At 38.5% G+C, this 20,252-nt stretch overlaps 1 protein-coding gene across 3 annotated transcripts in view; it reads left to right on the top strand.

Moving 5' to 3' along the window:
- CDC42BPA (CDC42 binding protein kinase alpha) overlaps positions 1 to 20,252 on the top strand; it is a 270,792-nt gene that overhangs the window by 66,540 nt on the left and 184,000 nt on the right. For all 3 annotated transcript variants that reach the window (XM_007464175.1, XM_007464176.1, XM_007464177.1), the window contains exon 4: positions 3,137 to 3,285. In XM_007464175.1, the coding sequence (XP_007464237.1) occupies positions 3,137 to 3,285 (149 nt within the window). The remainder of the gene's footprint in view (positions 1 to 3,136; positions 3,286 to 20,252) is intronic.

Genomic DNA, 20,252 nt, shown 5'->3' with positions numbered 1-20,252 from the left:
ATTTCTGCTCTACATCCATTGCCAATTCTAGCATCATGTTTATGTTAACAAAATTTTATACATTAAATTATTTTGTTCTAACCTTCTTGACAGAGACTGTTAAACATTAGGCCTAGTAAATATAGCATGTAAACCATAGACCAGGATTTGAAATACATTGTTGCCCTAACTTTCAAGGATTTAAAACATGAAATAAGTTTCTTTTATTTAACAAAATTGCCCATGCTTGTAGTTCTAATGTATAGTAATAAGAATGTGGGGCTTCCCTGGTGGCACAGTGGTTGAGAGTCTGCCTGCTGATGCAGGGGACACGGGTTCGTGCCCCGGTCCGGGAGGATCCTACGTGCCGTGGAGCGGCTGGGCCTCGTGAGCCATGGCCGCTGAGCCTGCGTGTCCGGAGCCTGTGCTCTGCAACGGGAGAGGCCACAACAGTGAGAGGCCCACATACCGCAAAAACAAACAAACAAACAAAACAAACAAAAAAGAATGTTAATTTTCTCAAGACTCTTTAACTCTTAATGTCAATAAGATATTGCTTGGTAATACCCTTGAAATGATAACTCCATTCTATCATAAAATCACCTGAACTTTAAGACATTATAACTGACATTCTAAATATATTCAATTTACTAACCATCATGCTAAGTGCTATACTCTGAAGAAGGTATCATTATTTTAGTTATATAGATGAGAAAGTAAAGTACCAAAGAAATTAAGTAATTTTTCAAAAGCCACTTATAACCCATAGTCAGAATTTGAATACAGGTCTCTCTGACTACAAAGTCCATCTTTCCACTATGTCTAGTTTTCACTCACTGTATGACATGACATAACATGACATAACATAATATACACATGTATATGTAATACATGTTTATAAAGCAATCCAGAAAATAACAAAAAGCTATGACATAGTCTGTAATCTAACAACCCAGCGATAATCGCTGTCAGCATTTTGGTGTACACTCCTTGATTTTTCTTTTTTGGTACGCACACACTGTAAAGGAACACTCTGTTGTTTTTATTTACATTTTACACACAGTACTGTCTGCACAGTAGTTCACTTCTGACATTAGATGTGTGGGTTTTCCACACATCAAGCAGTTCTCCCACACTAGCTGGGTGTCCTATAATTTAACTCAATTCTGATGCTATCTAACTGGACATAGCATCAGATCTCACAGGTTGAGGGTTCAGTCCTGCACGATGGCTCCCCATACTCCCCAGTCCAAAGTCCATGTGGTTACTTGTGCTTCTGACCTACAGGCTGTAGATCAGAGATTTCCACCACCCCCTCCTCTGATTCAGTTGCTTTGCTAGAGCAGCTCACAGAACTCAGGAACAGCCCAATGAAAGAGATGTGTAGGGCAGGTATGAGGAAGGGGGCACGGAGCTTCATGCACTATACAAGAATGTACCACTCTCCCAGCACGTCCACTTGTTTGCCAACCTGGGCACTGTCTAAACCCCATGCTGGTTTTTTGTGAAGGCTTCATTACTTAAGCATGATTGATTAAATAATTGACCATTGATTTTTTTTTTAATTGAAGTATAGTTGATTTACAATGTTGTGTTAATTTCTGGTGTACAGCAAAGTGATTCAGTTATTCTTTTATATATATATATATATATATATATATATATATATATATATACACATGTCCTTTTCTATTATGATTTATTATAGAATATTGAGTATAGTTCTCTGTGCTGTACAGTAGGACCTTGTTGTTTATCTATTTTATGTATAGTAGTTTGTATCTGCTAATCCCAAACTCATAAGTTATCCTTCTACCACCCCCTTTCCCCTTTGGTAACTATAAGTTTGTTTATGTCTATGTCTGTGAGTCTGTTTCTGTTTTGAACATAAGTTCGTTTGTGTTACATTTTAGATTCTACATATAAGTGATGTCTCGTGGTATTTGTCTTTCTCTTTCTGACTTAATTTCACTTAGTATGATAATCTTTAGGTCCATCCATGTTGCTGCACATGGCATTTTATTCTTTTTTATGGCTTAGTGGTATTCCATTGTATATATATACCACATCTTCTTTATCTGTTCATCTGTCCGTGGACATTTAGGTTGCTTCCATGTCTTGGCTATTGTAAATAGTGCTGCTGTGAACATTGGGGTACATGTTTCTTTTTGAATTAGAGTTTTCTCCAGATATAAGCCCGGGAGTGGGATTGTTGGATCATATGGCTGTTGATGATTGATTCAACTTCCAGTCCCTTTCGCTGGAGGTCGGGGGTTGGGAGGTGAGGGTATGAGACTGAAAATTCCAATACCCTAATCTTGGTTGGTTCCCTGGCAACCAGCTCCCATCCTTAGGTTTCCTAGGGGTTTTCCAAAAGTCACCTCATTAACATAAACTTAGGTGTGGTTGAAAGGGACTTGTTATAAATAACAAAAGACACCTTTATCTTGTCACTTAGGAAATTCCAGTGGTTTTAAGGAACTCTCTGCTCTACTACAAAAAATATGTATTTCTTATTATAAATCACAGTACAACACACACATACCCGTAAGAGTCCCTATCTAAAATTAGTCGGCTTCTGTTTATGTATACTTAAGAAAAATCTATTCTGATACTTGCACAGTATCAGAAATGGGAAGAGAAGCATATGGTGAGAATTCTATATATTTTATATACCAATGGCTTCCAAATGCTGATTCAAGTGCTGGTCATAATAAAGTTGTTATTGGTTCAAGATGAAATAAGGAAAATGTAGTGAGATGAAGATGAATTTATTCAACGTAAATGACTGTCTTATTCTGAGTTTTAAAAATTTATTTGGAGAATATAAATGTTTATTCTTCTATGAAATGCTGGTAAAACGGTGGTCTGTTGTTGTAGTTGATGATGATGTTACTTTTCCATATTTTTACTTTGCAAAAAACAACAACAAAGCAATGATAATCCTATATTGTTTCCTGCCCCAGTTTTTAGAAGATTTATTAACTGCTTTATGAAATTTTCATGACTTATAAGTGACTGCTGCTGATCATCTTACCCAGCTCCTTGTTAATTAACAACAAAAGTATTTGATCCAGTGCTATTTGACCTTGGTTTACATTAGATACATTGTGTTTTCACCCTTATTTATTGAGTACATTTTATTTTTCATTCTCAGTACCTGGTTATGGATTATTATGTTGGTGGGGATTTGCTTACTCTACTAAGCAAATTTGAAGATAGATTGCCTGAAGATATGGCTCGATTTTACTTGGCTGAGATGGTGATAGCAATTGATTCAGTTCATCAACTGCATTATGTACACAGGTGAGTAAGATACAGTGAAGGAACGGATTGTATAAATGTCAAAAAGAGATGTTTCTGTAAGAAAGTGTGATTTTAATGGCCATGGAATACTTTCTTCTTTGTAAACTGTTTGACAGGTATAATGATTTATTTAAAAAATTTCCTACAAATGTGTTATTTTGTATACCGTTTAAGATGGAATGAAGAAAAAAAGCAGGCCATTTACAAAATGATTTTTGTGTAGGATTGTTCTTATGCCTGTTGACACATATTAAAAATCTCTGCCTCTGTAAACATCTCATAATAATTTATGTGTAGTAAAAAATGTTAAAACTTATTGGATGTTTTAAAAGGCAGTCTCACATTTTAAAAAGAAAGAAAGTAGGAAATCCTCACAAAGTTATTGGTGAATTAATCACTCAAATGAGAAAATCTTTGGGTTGTGCAAAATGTGAGAAAGAGTAAAGAGACACTAAGGAGAAGCAGGGAAAGGGAAGGGATCCTGGCATGTTGGAAAGAAACCACCATTTTCTAAGACCATAGTTTGAAAACTTCAGCATGTATCAGAATCATATGGAGGGCTGTTAAAACTCCAGAGTGGGCTTCCCTGGTGGCGCAGTGGTTGAGAGTCCGCCTGCCGATGCAGGGAACGCGGGTTCGTGCCCCGGTCCGGGAAGATCCCACGTGCCGCGGAGCGGCTGGGCCCATGAGCCATGGCCGCTGGGCCTGCGCGTCCGGAGCCTGTGCTCCGCAACGGGAGAGGCCACAACAGTAAGAGGCCCGCTAACCGCAAAAAAAAAAACAAAAAATAACTCCAGAGTTTCTGATTGAGTAGGTTGGATGGGTCTGGGGACTTGGCATCTATAACACCTTCCCAGGTGATTCTGCTGCTTCAGCTTCTGCCCCTGCTGGTCTAGTGACCTCACTCGTGATAACTTGCGCTGGAAGACAGCAATGGCTCTTTGTTTTTTGTTTTTTTTTTGCGGTGCGCGGGCCTCTCACTGTTGTGGCCTCTCCCGTTGCGGAGCACAGGCCCTGGACGCGCAGGCTCAGCGGCCCCGCCCCCAGCCGCTCCGCGGCATGTGGGATCTTCCCGGACCGGGGCACGAGCCCGCGTCCCACACATCGGCAGGCGGACTCTCAACCACTGCGCCACCAGGGAAGCCCGGCTCTTTCTTTTTGAGTTGTGGGTAGTGAGAGTAATCTCTGTGAAGAGCAAGAATGTAGGAAGAAGAAAAATTTTCTGCTTCAGAGTTTGTTTTTTTAAGATTTGGGTATCTTATGCTGATTGATTTAATTAGTAGTGAAGTTTTAGGACATTATTAAAAGAAGAATAATTTGGTTAAAAAATTTTGTATTTTTCAGATCTCAGTTTGACTTTTCCTATTCACATGCTTTTTTCTCTGTCGATATCTGATAGTCACAAATTTTCTTGAAAGCAAAAACATGAACATACTTTGAAAACTGTATAGCACAATGCAGTTTTTAAGATGGTATTGTTGTCTCAAGAGTGAATTATTTGGATGAGAAACTAAAGTACTGTTTTGTTGCTTAAGCAGTAAGCCAAGATCCTAGCTGAGGACTGTCATTTAAAAATACTTTAAAAGAAATCACTTCATTGAACATTTAAAGAATGCTAGTCTTAGACTCGTGGAGCTTAAGAGAAACCTTACTCAGTTCACATCTAAATTCACAACAAGGACTTATTATTTCTGAAAATAATTCATCTAGATTAGAGATAGTAAATATGAGGTATTTTTGTTACCCTCCCTTCTGCCAGGCTGTGACAAATATTCTTAACTGATCACAGGACTCCTTCCCACTGACTATGTATGCAGTCTTATAATTCTTCCCAGGACAGCATTCTGGGTAACAACTATCTTTCCGATATTGAAATGTGGATTGTAATCCATTTCAGCCCTGCGTGCTGCTTGAGTACCTCTAATTTTACAAGGTACTTAATGTTAAATGAATCCTATTTATTCCATTGTTGGACAGCTCCAATGTTATAGAATTTTGCTTTATGTTAAGCTGAATTTCTTTTTCTCTTAATCATTGGTCGTAGTTTTGCCTTCAGAGCCACATATAATAATAGAGTTTATCTTATAGTCATCATGCCTTCTGAAGTCATCTCTTTAGGTTAAACGTCTAAACATTTATAGTGTCTCTTGTCAAAATCGACAAACACATTTTCTCTCCCACTGTCTCACACACGTGTGCACACACACACACACATACACACACACACACACACACTCTTAGACTGTGACCAATCCCACACCTCTTCTTCCTCCCTTCTTGTCTTTCCCTTTGCCTGTCAGTGGACGTATTCTGATGCATCGATGTGCTTCTTAAAATGTGATTCCCATTTTCTGGATAGAATATTTTCAGCAAATGCTTTACTGAGGAAATATTTATTGAGTCCTCTTTTATAAATAGCATTGTGCTAAACTATGTGAAATTGTAAGTATGTATAGCATGCAGTCCTGACACTGAAGATGCTTCCAGTCTGTTGGGGGACACAAAACACAAGACATAAACAAAAATTTTGTTTAGAGTAGTGAAGATTTTTTTAAAGATAAAAACAAGCTTATTTTAAAGTGTATATGGAAAGGCAACAACTAAAGTAGCTAAAATGATTTTGAAAAAGGAGAATAAATTAGGAAGGATCACTCTACCTGATATTAAGACTTACTATATCACTATCTTAAGCTTAAGCAAGACTCTGGTAATGGTGGAGGAATAAACGCATAGATCACTAGACAAAATAGGGGTCCCAGACAGAGACTAACACGAATAACTCCCAACTGATTTTGACAAAGTTGCAAAAGCAGTTCAGTGGAGGAAACATAGTCTTCAACAAACGGGCTAGAATAATAGGCAAAATAACCAAACTTCCCTAAACCTCACACAAATACAAAAAAATAATTCAAAATGGATCATTGGTTTAAATGTACAGTGTAAAAGTATAAAAGTTTTAGAAGAAAACAGTGGAGAACATCTTCTGGACTTTGGGTTTGGTAAGGAGTTTTTAGATATGACACCCAAAACATGGTCCCTAAAACAAAAACTAGTGAAGTGGACTTCATCAGAATTAAAAATGTGTTCTACATAAGATTCTGGTAAGAAGATAAAAAGGCAAAGCTATAGAAGGGGAGAAAATATTTGCAAACCACACATCTGACAAAGGCCTTATATGTAGAATATGTTAAAAAAAAACTCTCAAAACAAAATTTAAAAATCTTGAACAATCCAGTTATAAAATGGGCAAAAGACATGAACAGACATTTCACCCAAGGGGAGATAGAGATGTCAACTAAGCACATGAAAAGATGTTCAACGTCATTAGCCATTAGAAAAATGCAGATTAAAACTACAATGAGATATCAATGAGAAGGTATTAGAATAACTAAAATAAAAAGTAGTGATAATACTAAATGCTGATATGTGGAGAAAGTAGATCTCTCACACATTGCTGATAAGAATGTGTACAGCTACTCTGGAAAACAGTTTGAAAGTTTAAAAAAAAATTAAACATGTACTTACTGTGTGACCCAGCAATTACATTTTAAGGTATTTATCCCAGAAAAATTAAAACTTATATTCACAGAAAAACCTGTACATGAATGTTCATAGCAGCTTTATTTATAATAGCAAAATGCTGGAAACAGCCTAGATGCCCTTCAGTGGGTGACGGTTGAACAAACTCTGGTATATCCATGTAATAGATTATTACTCAACAGTAAAAAAGAATGAATTACTGATACATGCAGCAACCTGGATGGACCTTAAGGGCATTATGCTTAGTGAAAAGAACTAAAACTCAAAATGTTACATATTGTATGGTTCCATTTATGTAACATTCTTGAAATACCAAAACTACAGAGATAGAGGACAGATTAATGGTTTCCAGGGGAGAGGGGCAGTTCGGAAGAGTGTGGGGAGTGAGAGGGAATATAAAAAGACAGCATGAGGGAATTCCCTAGTGCTCCAGTGGTTAAGACACCACGCTTCCACTGCAGGGGGCACGGGTTCGATCCCTGGTCAAGGAACTAAGATCCCACATGCTGTGCAGTGTGGCCAAAAAGGCAGCAAGAGAGAGTTCTTTTTTGTGGTGATGGAACAGTTGTGTATCTTGATTGTGGTAGTAGTTACACAAATCTGTGAGTGGGATAAAATTACATGGAATTACATACACATACACGAAGGTTGAAGCAAAGGATAGAAACTGACTAAGGTCTATAATCTAACATTAATGTACAGGTGTCAGTTTCCTCATTTTACTATTGTGCTACAGCTATAATATGTTATAGTGAGTAAGGGAGGGAGCTGGGTAGAAGAGTACATGGGACTCATTGTACTGTTTTTGCAATTTGCTTTGAGTCTGCAATAACTTCAAAATAAGATTTTAAGGAAAAAAGTAACTTGATTACTTGCTCTTCTGAAGTCTGGAAACCAAACCCAAGAAGTTCTTTATGTTACGTATGCAGTTCTTATAAACTTTGGTGAATTCCTCAAGATTGACATACTTGCTTAGGCTCCTGGCCTGCCAGGACGTGATTTTTCTTACCACCAATAAGGCTGGTATCTGTAATTCAAGTATGTGGGTGCCATTAACACATAGATGATATGCAAGTCATGGGGTAAGCTGAGTTCACTCTGTGAAACAGAGTCAGTATTGAAGAGGATCCAGGACTGAGCCCTGAAGAGCTCCAGTTTCTGGAGACTTGGTGGAGTAGGAGTAGTCAAGGAAGCGAACTAAGAAGGAACAGCCAGAGGTTAGGAACAGCCAGAGGTTAGGAGGAAAATAATGAGAGTGTAGATAAGGTGTCTTATGGGAAATAAAAGTAAATCATCTTTCCCTTTATATTTAATTACATTAGTGTCCTAGGTGATACATTTCAAGCAAACATTTAATAATCTCTTTTTCCTGTGGATACTTCTGTCCCGGGTGTTGGGGGCAGCTGTAAGATATCCCTTGCTTTTATGTTAAGTAATATAATATGCTCTTTACTTTCAATTTATTGTCTTTTGAAACAAGATGTTTAACAAAATACTTATGCTTCATAGTTGTGCCCAAGTTGGACAAATTTTTAATTTTGTAAATTCATTCATCATGAAAGTTTTGTTCAATCAGTACTGTTTTCCCAGTGTTCTAGCTACTTTCTTGGGTGAGAGAGACAACAGAAATGAAAGAAATACCCCCTCATTTTGAGAAGTTACATGGATAAATTTAACTGTAATAATAGAGAGCAATTAAATGATGACAAAACCGGGTTAAAAACAGTAGTAAAGTTGTATACTAAACATTGTGGAGATGTAAAATAAAAGAATAAATAATTAGGCGAACAGGTGAATCAGGAAGACCTCTTGGAAAAAGCCATGTATATGATAGGAAGAAGACATTTCAAGAGATTGAATTAGCTTAGCTAAGGAAGGAGAACCAAAGTAAACACGATACACAGAGAATGACCATTAAGGTTCAGAAATAATATATTTTCATTATTTTAATGTTAAAGATAGCACTTGAATACTTAGAAAAATACAACACAGGTTACTCTTGAACAATGTGGGAGTTAGGATGCCGACACTCATGCGGTTGAAAATCCACCTATAACTTTATAGTCTGCCCTCTGTATCCTTAGTTCCACCCTTATCCTTGGTTCCACCATATTTGAGGTTCCTCCATCTGTAATATTTACTATTTTAAAACGGTCATGTGTAAGTAGACCCACCCAGTTCAAACCAAATGTTGTTCAAGGGTCAACTGTATCAAAAAATATCAGCATTATAAACGCATGTCCATTTTTTCCCTTTGCCTTTAACAAAATGGATTTGGCACCCCCCCCCCCACCCCGCGTTTATTGAAATGCTATTTTGGCAGTCATAAAATATCTTCTTTTCAGTCATCTCTCAACTCAGATTTTAGACTTTGCCATAGGTGCACTTTAATTTTCACCTTAAAGTTTGAAATGCCAACATTTCCATTTTTTATTTGCTGAATAAGCAGTTTGCATTTTCAGGGTATGTCCTCTCTTTTCAATCATTTATTTGCTTATATGCAAAATTTGTAAATAGAGGTTATTTCTAACAACTACACAGCATCATTGGGTGTATCTGACTCAGGTTGCTTAAAGTGTGTGCCAAATACTGGGTTATGGTAAAGTAAGCCCTAATTATAGGTTGAAGAAAACCCCAACTTATTTCTAAATAAATATGCTAACTAAACTCAGCGGTAGACTTTGTGTTCAAGTTGTCAGCTACAACTTCAAAAATGCTAATAACGAAAGACACACAATCCCACTAGAACAGTCTAATTAATTGATCTCATTACAAATATTGTGTTTGATTATCTTGAGGTTTAGTTTCAGATGACAGAAATGGAAAGATGAGGACTCTTGTGATGTTCTTCAGTACCATATAGATACTCTACATAGATAATCAAAATGTCACCTTCTGATACCCTGTGTCCTTCAGGGACTAAGCTCTTACCTTGATTTCTGTTTCTAGTATAGTTTTCTATAACAGCATTTTAAGAGTACTGCACATTTTGCCTCCAAACTAGAAGTACCTTGCTAGAAACTACTGTGATTGAGAAGGGAAGGTCTTTGATGGTTGGCAGATTGTTCTGTTACAAACATCAGTGATACTATAAAGTATACAACACTTCAAAGTTGTATACTTTTAGAGAGAATTAGGTATGTGTACATAATCTGCAGAGATAATTTCCTTTATTATGGAGCACTTACCATTTTGCAAAAGGAAAAAATTTTTAAAGTTCTTAGTGAAAATAGATATCCATATAGTCAGATCATGGTAGACTAAACTTTTAAAGCAGTTTAAAAAAATGGAGAATTCCCTCTCCATTTTAAACCCTTCAAAGGCAATTTAAAAAAATGATATAAAAATCACAAACTTTTGTTGGCTCTACTCATAATTGCAATAGATATTATCTTTGGTAATTAACATTTGAAATCATTGTTGTATTGCTGCTTCATATGATTTTTTTTCCAAACTTTTTTCACCCTTAGGAAAGAATGATCTCTGTTTTTTTGTATAACTTGCCAGTGGTATTCAGGGGATCTGCGTAAAAATTGCTGTGAGATTAAATTATAAATAATCTTCTTTAACAGCTTTATTGAGATATAAATCACATATCATACTAGTCAGTCATTTAAAGTATACAGTGGTTTTTACTACATTCACAGATAAGTGCAACTATCACCTCAGTACATTTTTATATTTAAAAATTTCTTTAATTGAAGTGTAGTTGATTTACAATATTATATTAGTTTTACGTGTACAAAATAGTGATTCAGAGTTTTTATAGATTATACTCTATTTGTGGTTATTATAAAATATTGGCTGTAGTCCCTGTGCTGTACAATACATCCTTGTAGTTTATTTTATACATAGTAGTTTGTATCTCTTAATCCCCTACCCCTATCTTACCCCCGCCTCCACTGGTAACTACTAGTCTGTTCTCTATATCTGTGAGTCTGTTTCTTTTTTGTTATATTCATTCATTTATCTTATTTTTTAGATTCCACATATAAGTGATAACATACAGTATTTGTCTTTCTCTGTCTAAACTGAGGATTAAATGAGCTCTAAATGTAGGGCATCTAGTGAGTCCCTGGTACACAGTGGTGTCTGTCTAACTTATTTCACTAAGCATGATACCCTCCAGGTCCATCCATGTTGTTGCAAATGGCAAAATTTCACTCTTTATAATGGCTGAATAGTATTCCATTGTGTGTGTGTGTGTGTGTGTGTGTGTGTGTACCACATCTTTATCCATTCATCTATTGATAGACAATTAGGTTGTGTCCGTATCTTGGCTATTGTAATTAATGCTGCTGTGAACATTGGGGTGCATGTATCTTTTCAAATTAGTGTTTTTGTTTTCTTCAGATACATACCCAGGCATGGACTTGCTGGATTATAGGATAGTTCTGTTTTTAGCTTTTTGAGGAATATCCACACTGTTTTCCACAGTGGCTATACCAGTTTACATTCCCGCCAACAGTGTATGAGGGTTCCCTTTTCTCCACATCCTTGCCAACACGTGTTATTTGTGGATTTTTTGATGTTATCCTTTCTGACAGGTGTGAGGTGATTATTTCATTGTGGTTTTAATTTGCATTTCTCTGCTGATTAATGATGTTGAGCATCTCTTTTGTGCCTGTTGGCCATCTGTATGTCTTCTTTGGAAAAATGTCTATTTGGACCTTATGCCCCCTTTTAAATTAGGTTGTTTTTCTTTTTTTTTTTTTTTTTTTTTTTTTTGCGGTACGCAGGCCTCTCACTGTTGTGGCCTCTCCCGTTGCGGCGGAGCACAGGCTCTGGACGCGCAGGCTCAGCGGCCATGGCTCATGGGCCTAGCCGCTCCGCGGCATGTGGGATCTTCCCGGACCAGGGCACGAACCCGTATCCCCTGCATCGGCAGGCGGACTCTCAACCACTGCGCCTCCAGGGAAGCCCTGTTTTCTTGATATTGAGTTGCATGAGCTGTTTATATATTTTGGATATTAACCCCTTATTGCTCATACCAGTTTTGGTGAAATATTTTCTCCCATTCAGTAGGTTGTCTCTTCATTCTGTCAAATTTCCTTTGCTGTGCAAATGCTTTTAAATCTAATTAGATCCCATTTGTTTATTTTTGCTTTTATTGCCTTTGCCTTTGCCTTTTGTGTTTCCATACAAATTTTAAGTTGTTCTAGTTCTGTGAAAAATGCCATGGGTATGTTGATAGTGATTGCATTGAATCTGTAGCTTGGCTTGCATAGTATGGTCATTTTTACGATATTCTTCCACTCCATGAATACAGTATATCTTTCCATCTGTTTGTGTTTTCTTCAGTTTCTTTCATCAGTATCTTATAGTTTTCTGAGTACAGGTCTTTTACCGCCTTAGTTAGCCTTATTCCCAGGTATTTTGTTCTTCTGATGAGATTGTAAATGGGATTGTTTCCTTAATTTCTCTGACAGTTTGTTGTTAGTGTATGGAAATGCAACAGATTTCTGTAAATTAATTTTGTATCCTGCAACTATACCAAATTCATTGATGAGCTCTAGTAGTTTTTTGGTGGTGTCTTTAGGATTTTCTATGTACAGTATCATGTCATCTGCAGAAAGTTTCAGTTTTACTTCTTCCCTTCCAATTCAAATCCTTTTTATTTCTTTTTCTTGTCTGATCGCTGTGGCTAGGACTTCTAATATTATATTGAGTAAAAGTGGCAAGAGTGGGCATCCTTGTCTTGTTCGTGACCTTACGGGAAATGCTTTCAGCTTTTCACCACTGAGTATGATGTTAGCTGTGGGCCTATCATATATGGCCTATATTATGTTGAGGCATATTCCCTCTATGCCCTCTTTGTGGAGAGTTTTTATCATACATTGGTGTTGTATTTTGTCAAAAGCTTTTTCTGCATCTGTTGAGCTGATCATATGATTTTTGTTCTTCAGTTTGTTGATGTGGTGTATCACTTTGATTTGCAGATATTGGACCATACTTGCATCCCTGGGATAAAACCCACTTGACCATGGTATATGATCCTTTTAATGTGTTGCTGGATGTGATTAACTAATATTTTGTTGGGGATTTTTACATCTATGTTCATCAGTGACGTTGGCCCGTAGTTTTCTTTTTTTGTGATGTTGTTGTCTGGTTTTAGGATCAGGGTGATGCTGGACCTGTAGGATGTAGAGGAACTGTTCCTTCCTCTTCAGTGTTTTGGAGAAGTTTGAGAGGTGCAGGTGTTAACTCTTCTTTAAATGTTTGGTAGAATTCACACATGAAGACATCTGGCCCTGGACTTTTGTTTGTTGGGAATAAAGAGTTCATTTTGTTTGTTGAGAGAAAGAGTTCATGCTTGAACTCTTTCTTGGGTCTACACTTTTCTGTCTACACTTTCTACACTTTTCTTAATTCTTCTGGCGTTTTATCTTGTTTCTTCATTCGGAACATGTTCCTCTGTCACCTCAATTTGCCTAATTTGCTGTCTTTGTTTCTATGTATCTGGGAGGTTAGTTATATTTTCCAACCTTGGAGAAGTGGCCTGCTGTAGGAGATGTCCTATGTGACTCCCCTTTGGTCACCAGAGCTATATGCTGTAGGGGTGCCCCTGTGTGGGCTGTGTGGACCTCTGTTGTGGTGGGCTGAATACTGTGGATGGTCTTGTAGGCATGGTTGGTCAGGCCATGTCACAAGGCAGCTGGTTGTAGAACTCCAGGGGGCCCCAGGGCTAGTGCTGGCTCATTGGGTAGGGTCTGGGTCTAGGCAATTCCAGAGCTGTTGCTCACCCACTGGTAGGTGGAGCCAGGTCCTGGGGTTAATGCTGGCCCACTGGTGGGCAGAGCTGGGTCCTGGGGTCTGGCAGCAGGGCTAGAGGTTCCAGAGCTGGTGTCAGACTGCTGTGGATGGGGCTGGCTCCTGACACAGCTGGCTGTGGGGTACAGGGTGTCCCAAAGCTTGTGTCAGCCTGCTAGTGAGTAGGACTGGATCCTGGGGCTAATAAGCTAGAGGGAGGATTCCAATATGGTGCTTGCCAGCACTGGTGTCCACGTGGTAGAATGGAGCTCCCCAAATGGGCTGCTGCCAGCGTCTAAGTCCCCAGAGTGAAGTTTCAGTCAGTTCCTGCCTCTCCAGGAGACTCTCCAAGATCAGCAGGTAGGTCTGACCCAGGCTCCTTTCAGATTACTGCTTCTGCCCTGGGTCCTGGAGAATGTGAGATTTTGTGTGTGCCCTTTAAGAGTAGAATCTGTATTTCCCACAGCCCTCTGGTCTCCCCAGAGTAAGCCCCACTGGCCTTCAAGGCTAAACATTCTGGGGGCTCCTCTTCCCAATATGGGACTCCTGGGCTCAGGAGCCCAATGAGGGGCTCAGACCCCTTGCTCCTTGGGGAGAACCTCTGCAATTGTAATTACCCTCCCGTTTGTGTGCCAGCCACCCTGAGATACGGGTCTTTGCTATACCGTGACTCTGCCTCTCCTACCCGACTCATTGTGGTTCCTTCTTTATATCTTTAGTTGTAGTGATCTTTTCTGGTAGGTTCCAGTTTTGCATCAATAGTTGTTCTATAAATAGTTGTAATTTTGGTGTGCCCATGAGAGGCGGTGCGCTCAGGGTCTTCCTACTCCACCATCTTAGGAACTCTGTCCACCTCAGCCCAAAACCATTTTCATCACTTCAAAAAGAAACCCCAGGGGCTTCCCTGGTGGCACAGTGGTTAAGAATCCACCTGCCAATGCAGGGGACACGGGTTTGAGCCCTGATCTGGGAAGATCCCACATGTCGTGGAGCAACTAAGCCTGTGCACCACAACTACTGAGCCTGCGCTCTAGAGCCCATGAGCCACAGCTACCGAAGCCTGCATGCCTAGAGCCCGTGCTCTGCAACAACAGAAGCCACAGCAATGAGAAGTCCGCTCACTGCAACGAAGAGTAGCCCTGCTCGCCGCAACTCGAGAAAGCCTGTGTGCAGCAATGAAGACCCAACACAGTCAAAAAATAAATAAATAAGTAAATAAATAGATAAATTCTTTAAAAAAAAAAAAGAAAAGAAAAACCATACCTTTAAGTTCTCACCTCCCTATTCCCCTATTTCCCCAGCCCTAAGCAACCATTAATCTACTTTCTATCTGTATAGATTTGCCTGTTCTGGACATTTAATATAAATGAAATCATATAACATGTCTTGTTTGACTGCCTTATTTCACTTAGCTTAGTATTTTTGAGGTTCAGTTGTGTTGTCTCAACCACATTGACTGTCTGTTAAAACTAAAACGCTAACATTTTCCAGAGATTTTTGATAGAACACAGAGTATACATGACATAACATCACAGTGCACACGATACAACCCCAAATTACTCAATCTATCAGGAAATTATGATTCAGTCTCAAGAGAAAAAATAGTTGACTTATCCACCTGAAGAGTCATTAGGACTAAGAATTATCAGACAAAACCTTTAAAGAAGGACTTATTTTAAATATACTCCACAAAGTAAAGGAAAACACGTTTGAAATGAATGAATGATGGAAAATCTCTGCAATGAAATAGATAATATAAAAGAACCTATGGGAATGTCAGAGCAGAAAAATATAGTATCTCTAATAAAAATTCACTGAGTGGTTTCAATATCAAAAGGAGGTTTATAGGAAGAAGTCAGTGAAATTGAATATAGATCAGCGGAAGTATCCTATGAAGAACAGAGATGAAAAGATTGAAAAAATAAAGGTGAATAAAAAGATCTATCATATATATAATTGGAGTCCCGGAAAGAGAGCAGGGAGGGAACAGAAGTTTAGGAACAGCCCTAAACTTCTCAACTTGGGAGAAATATATGAATTTATAGAACCAACAATTGCAGCACCAAAACAATATAAATTCAAAGAAAATCACACTTAGCACCTTATAATCAATTAATAGAAAGGATAATGAGGTAGTCTTGAAAGCATCTATAGAGCTAAGAGACATGAGTTTTCATATCTAAAGGGTCCACTATACTCAACCCAATTTTGGGATATAGACGCACTCAAGGCACATCACATTCCTAAGGATGGTACAGATGAACTAATGTAAACAAATATATATATGCAAATGAACTAATATAAAGAATATGTGTAATGAATGATCACTTTGTTATTTGTTACATGCTTCGTTAAGGTATAGGATAGTGTACATTATCAAATTACTTATTTATTTTTATATTTGCCTCATTTTTTCTACTAGTTTTTAAGCTTCTGGAGGCAGAGACTGTGATGTTTTCATCTAATGTATTCAGTGGATATATTTTAATATGTATCTCTGGAGGTTTTCTTCCTCTAGACAGGGAACCTTGTGTTTTTTTCAAGGTCTTCTTACTGGGTTAGGGGTTAATAGGTTGCTGCAACATAGCATTCCCATTGTCAAGTCATATTTTAGGAACAGTTACTGTTGCATCTAGTATTTAGACTACACATAGGCTTAAAAAAGAGTTACATCAGTTATTGTGTAGTGCCCACTGGATTGTATTTCCTCCTAGTGTAGTTATGTATCTAGTCATTTAATTTATTCCTTTCTTTCTCACCTCATTCCATAATGGATTTAGGTGGTTTAAAATGCATACAGTAAAACACTGTCAAAATATAGGTACAAGTAAAGAAACATGAGATAGAACTTGCAATTAAAAGTAAAGAACCTAAACCAGGAAAAAATAACTAATGAGCAGAAGTTGTCATTATGTTTTCATATTTTTCATGCTTACCTTTACTTGTTTTACTTGGTATAGCTTATTCGTGTAAAAATGCTCCCATTTCAGATCAGACAAGGATCCTGAGGTCTCAGGCACACTAACTTTTTGTTGGATAGAATCTGTCTCTGAAGGCAAATTAGGTCGGTTTTGTGGAACGTAATGGAGTATGTGTGCTTTGCTGTGTTTGTTTTAAACGTTAAGTACTGGCTTAAATAAATTCTTAGGATGGAAAGTATTTTTTTTGAAGTATTCTCTCCTTACCCTAGTCCAAAAATAAAAGGCAAAAAATAATTCACTTGTTATTCATGGATTTCCTCATAACTCATACTTTTTCCTCATGGAATTTATTCAATATTCAAGATTTATAATTACAGTTTTTATTAACCTCATCTACTTAATGTTAGTACTGTTTTATATAATATGGTTAACTCTTGGGTAAAGTGTACTGATGCATTACAGGAAATGGATCAAACCTATTTTAATAGAAGTTGTTGAGGGAAATAACACAGAATTCAATTCTAAAGCGTCTTTTAATCCCTTATCCCATAAGATTTTATGAAGGATAGATATGTGCCCAGCCTCCACAAGGGCTTCAGGCGGATTTCGTCTCTTTAAGCTTGGATTTGTGGTATGATTTGTCTGTTATTCTCTTGGTATATGTAAAATCATTACACTTTTATAATGAGATAGAAAAACTTTGAAGCCTGACGCTAAGATAAAACTCCGTTCAGTCCCCCACAGTCCTGAGTCTCATTTGAAAACTAGAATTTTTGATGCTGCTAATGGAGGAGGTATTTGTATAATATCTTGAAATTACGAAAGAATAGATAATTTTATAGTTAGAAATTGTCAAACTAGAGTTGTAGGTGAAGTTGGGATGTGTGCCATTACAGGGATCATTTTATATAAAGACAGTCATCATATTACAGTGCATTTGGCATTTCAGTAACTGGAAGGAATTTGGGCCAACTTCACAGTTGAAAGGAACACTCTCAAAAGACTACCCTTTACTTCTGGCACCAGTTACAGGTTCGGGCATCCCCCAAACCACTTTTAGTTTTAATAATTTGCGAGAAGGACTCAACAGGACTCACTGAAAGCAGTTCTACTTACAGATACAGTTTATTACATGGAAAGGGTACAGATTAAAATCAGCTAAGAGAAGATGTGCCCAAGGCAGATTTCAGGAGAAGTACGAAACCCAGAGCTTCTCTCCTGTTCTCCTTGTGAAATTAGGGCAGCATTACTTTCCCAGCATCCATGAGACAGTACGAATGGAGTATTGCCAACTGAGGAAACTCACCTGAGCATTTGGTTTCCAGAGTTTTGGGGGTTGCTCAGTCACATACTGCCTGCAGGACTGATCTTTAGTCTCCAGCCCTTCCCTGAGGTTGGGATGATCCCTTTAGTTTCCAGTCCCTTTTGGAGATAAAACTGATACTACATGGCCCAAATAAATTATATCCATCATAAATTACATTGTTAATCTGTTTGGTGTCTGAAGGCCCCAGACAAAGATACTCCTATTAGGCATGATTTTCCAGGAACCTAGAGATCACCTCCCAGTAGCTGCAGCAAAGGCCAGACCTCTCATTGGGTAAGCTTAGTTCTTCACTATACAGGCCACTTCCTGGCCTTTAGCCAAGGCTCTCTTACAACACAATGATAATTTTGGGGGGGGGGTATTACACTTAGTGTAGCATTTATATGATGGACACAGCAAGAGTATCATAGTGAATATGTCTGTCATTTGGAGGAGCCCAGTGTTGGGTAGGGATAAATTTAAAGAAACCACTAATTCATCTCATAAGGCCATTACATACATTCTCATATTTTTGTACTACTATTTTAATTACTTGTTTTTCCCCTTTGATCTATTGTTATTTGTACCATATGATAAACTTGTGCAGAACTGTTTAGCTTAGAAACTAGCTGATGGTTAACGAAATCTAGTCCTTCCTCCGGCTAATCATTTTATTAGATCCTGAGGAGGCTTTAACTCAATCTCCCAATACATTTAATTATTAATATCAGTATTATCAAAAGGCCTGTTTACATAATGTGGTTGAATCTTATCAGCAAGGCCAGTGTTAACACCATATGGCAGTATGGTGAGTCAAAAGATGCTGGCATGGGCTTTCCTGGTGGCACAGTGGTTGAGAATCCACCTGTCAATGCAGGGGACACGGGTTCGAGCCCTGGTCTGGGAAGATCCCATATGCCGCGGAGCAGCAAGGCCCGTGAGCCACAACTACTGAGCCTGCGCATCTGGAGCTTGTGCTCTACAACAAGAGAGGCCGTGACAGAGGCCCGCACACCGCGATGAAGAGTGGCCCCCGCTTGCCACAACTAGAGAAAGCCCACGCACAGAAACGAAGACCCAAGACAGCCATACATACATACATACATACATAAATAAATGAATAAAATAATATAAGTTGCTGGCATATTACCAGTGTTCCACTGACCCCTCAACCATCTAGTCCATCATCATTTCATATGGCTAAATTGTCTCCCAGAGTGATGCCACTCAGGTTCGCAGAATTCCACTTGATCATGCCAGTTTCCAAAAGCAGGAAGTTGTTTCAGCAACATACGTCTTCACGCATTCTGGTATTTGGTGTAATTGAGCTAAGAGACAATATCATATCTGTTCTGAATTTTATTTTATTTTTTTTATACAGCAGGTTCTTATTAGTTATCCATTTTATACATATTAGTGTATATATGTCAATCCCAGTCTCGCAAGACAATATCATATTTTGCTCTGAGCCTCTCACAGAGCATCAATATAATAATACTGGATTTCCCTTATTGCATAACCCATTTATTCATTCTTTTATCCTTAGCTGTTACTTTTCCTTCTCTCTGTCACTTAGTTTTGCCCAAACTTCTGGTCCTTTGGAAAGAATGTTAGGTTTGACCACTGTGCTGGTCCACATTGACAGCAGCAAGTGCCCCCATCTCAATGCATTGATGCAGTGTAGGGTTGCATAGATACAGAAATGGTGGGCTATCTCAACCACCAAGCAATCCAGCAGTATTCCCTGCCAGCCTTGGTTTTACTAGATGGAATGACGGCACGACTCACCCTATCAGGCCCTTAGGAGTACTGACATTAAGGTTTAAAGGCTAGAATTTCTTCTTAGGAATTATCCTTGCTTCTGGCTCCTACAGTTGGAGCCCTGGTTCTGGGACTCTGCATCTGGTAGGGAGGTGAGGCGAGAAGGGAAGAACTATATAGTCATAACGGCATCCTCCCTCACTTCCTTTTTCCTTAGGGAAGTGAAGTATTAACAAATTTACTTGTTATATATTACTGGTGAAATAATTTTAGTCATGATTTAGAGGTCCTTCTCATCACTAAGGGTGCTTTGCTTTTTCGCCTTGAAATTTACTTTGCATGTAAAATACAAGTATACCAGGCTTTAGTAGCCATATTCCTGTGAATTTCTTTCGTCTCTCATCACTAAGGGTGCTTTGCTTTTTCGCCTTGAAATTTACTTTGCATGTAAAATACAAGTATACCAGGCTTTAGTAGCCATATTCCTGTGAATTTCTTTCTTTTTGTTTTTTTTTTTTTTTCCTTGCGTTATGCGGGCCTCTCACTGTTGTGGCCTCTCCCATTTGCGGAGCACAGGCTCCGGACGCGCAGGCTCAGCGGCCATGGCTCACGGGCCCAGCCGCTCCGCGGCATGTGGGATCTTCCCGAAACGGGGCACGAACCCGCGTCCCCTGCATCGGCAGGCGGAC

Source organism: Lipotes vexillifer, unplaced genomic scaffold (assembly GCF_000442215.2).
Source record: "Lipotes vexillifer unplaced genomic scaffold, Lipotes_vexillifer_v1.1 scaffold64, whole genome shotgun sequence".
Taxonomy (NCBI): domain Eukaryota; kingdom Metazoa; phylum Chordata; class Mammalia; order Artiodactyla; family Lipotidae; genus Lipotes; species Lipotes vexillifer.
This window is presented reverse-complemented; position numbering and strand designations above follow the sequence as displayed.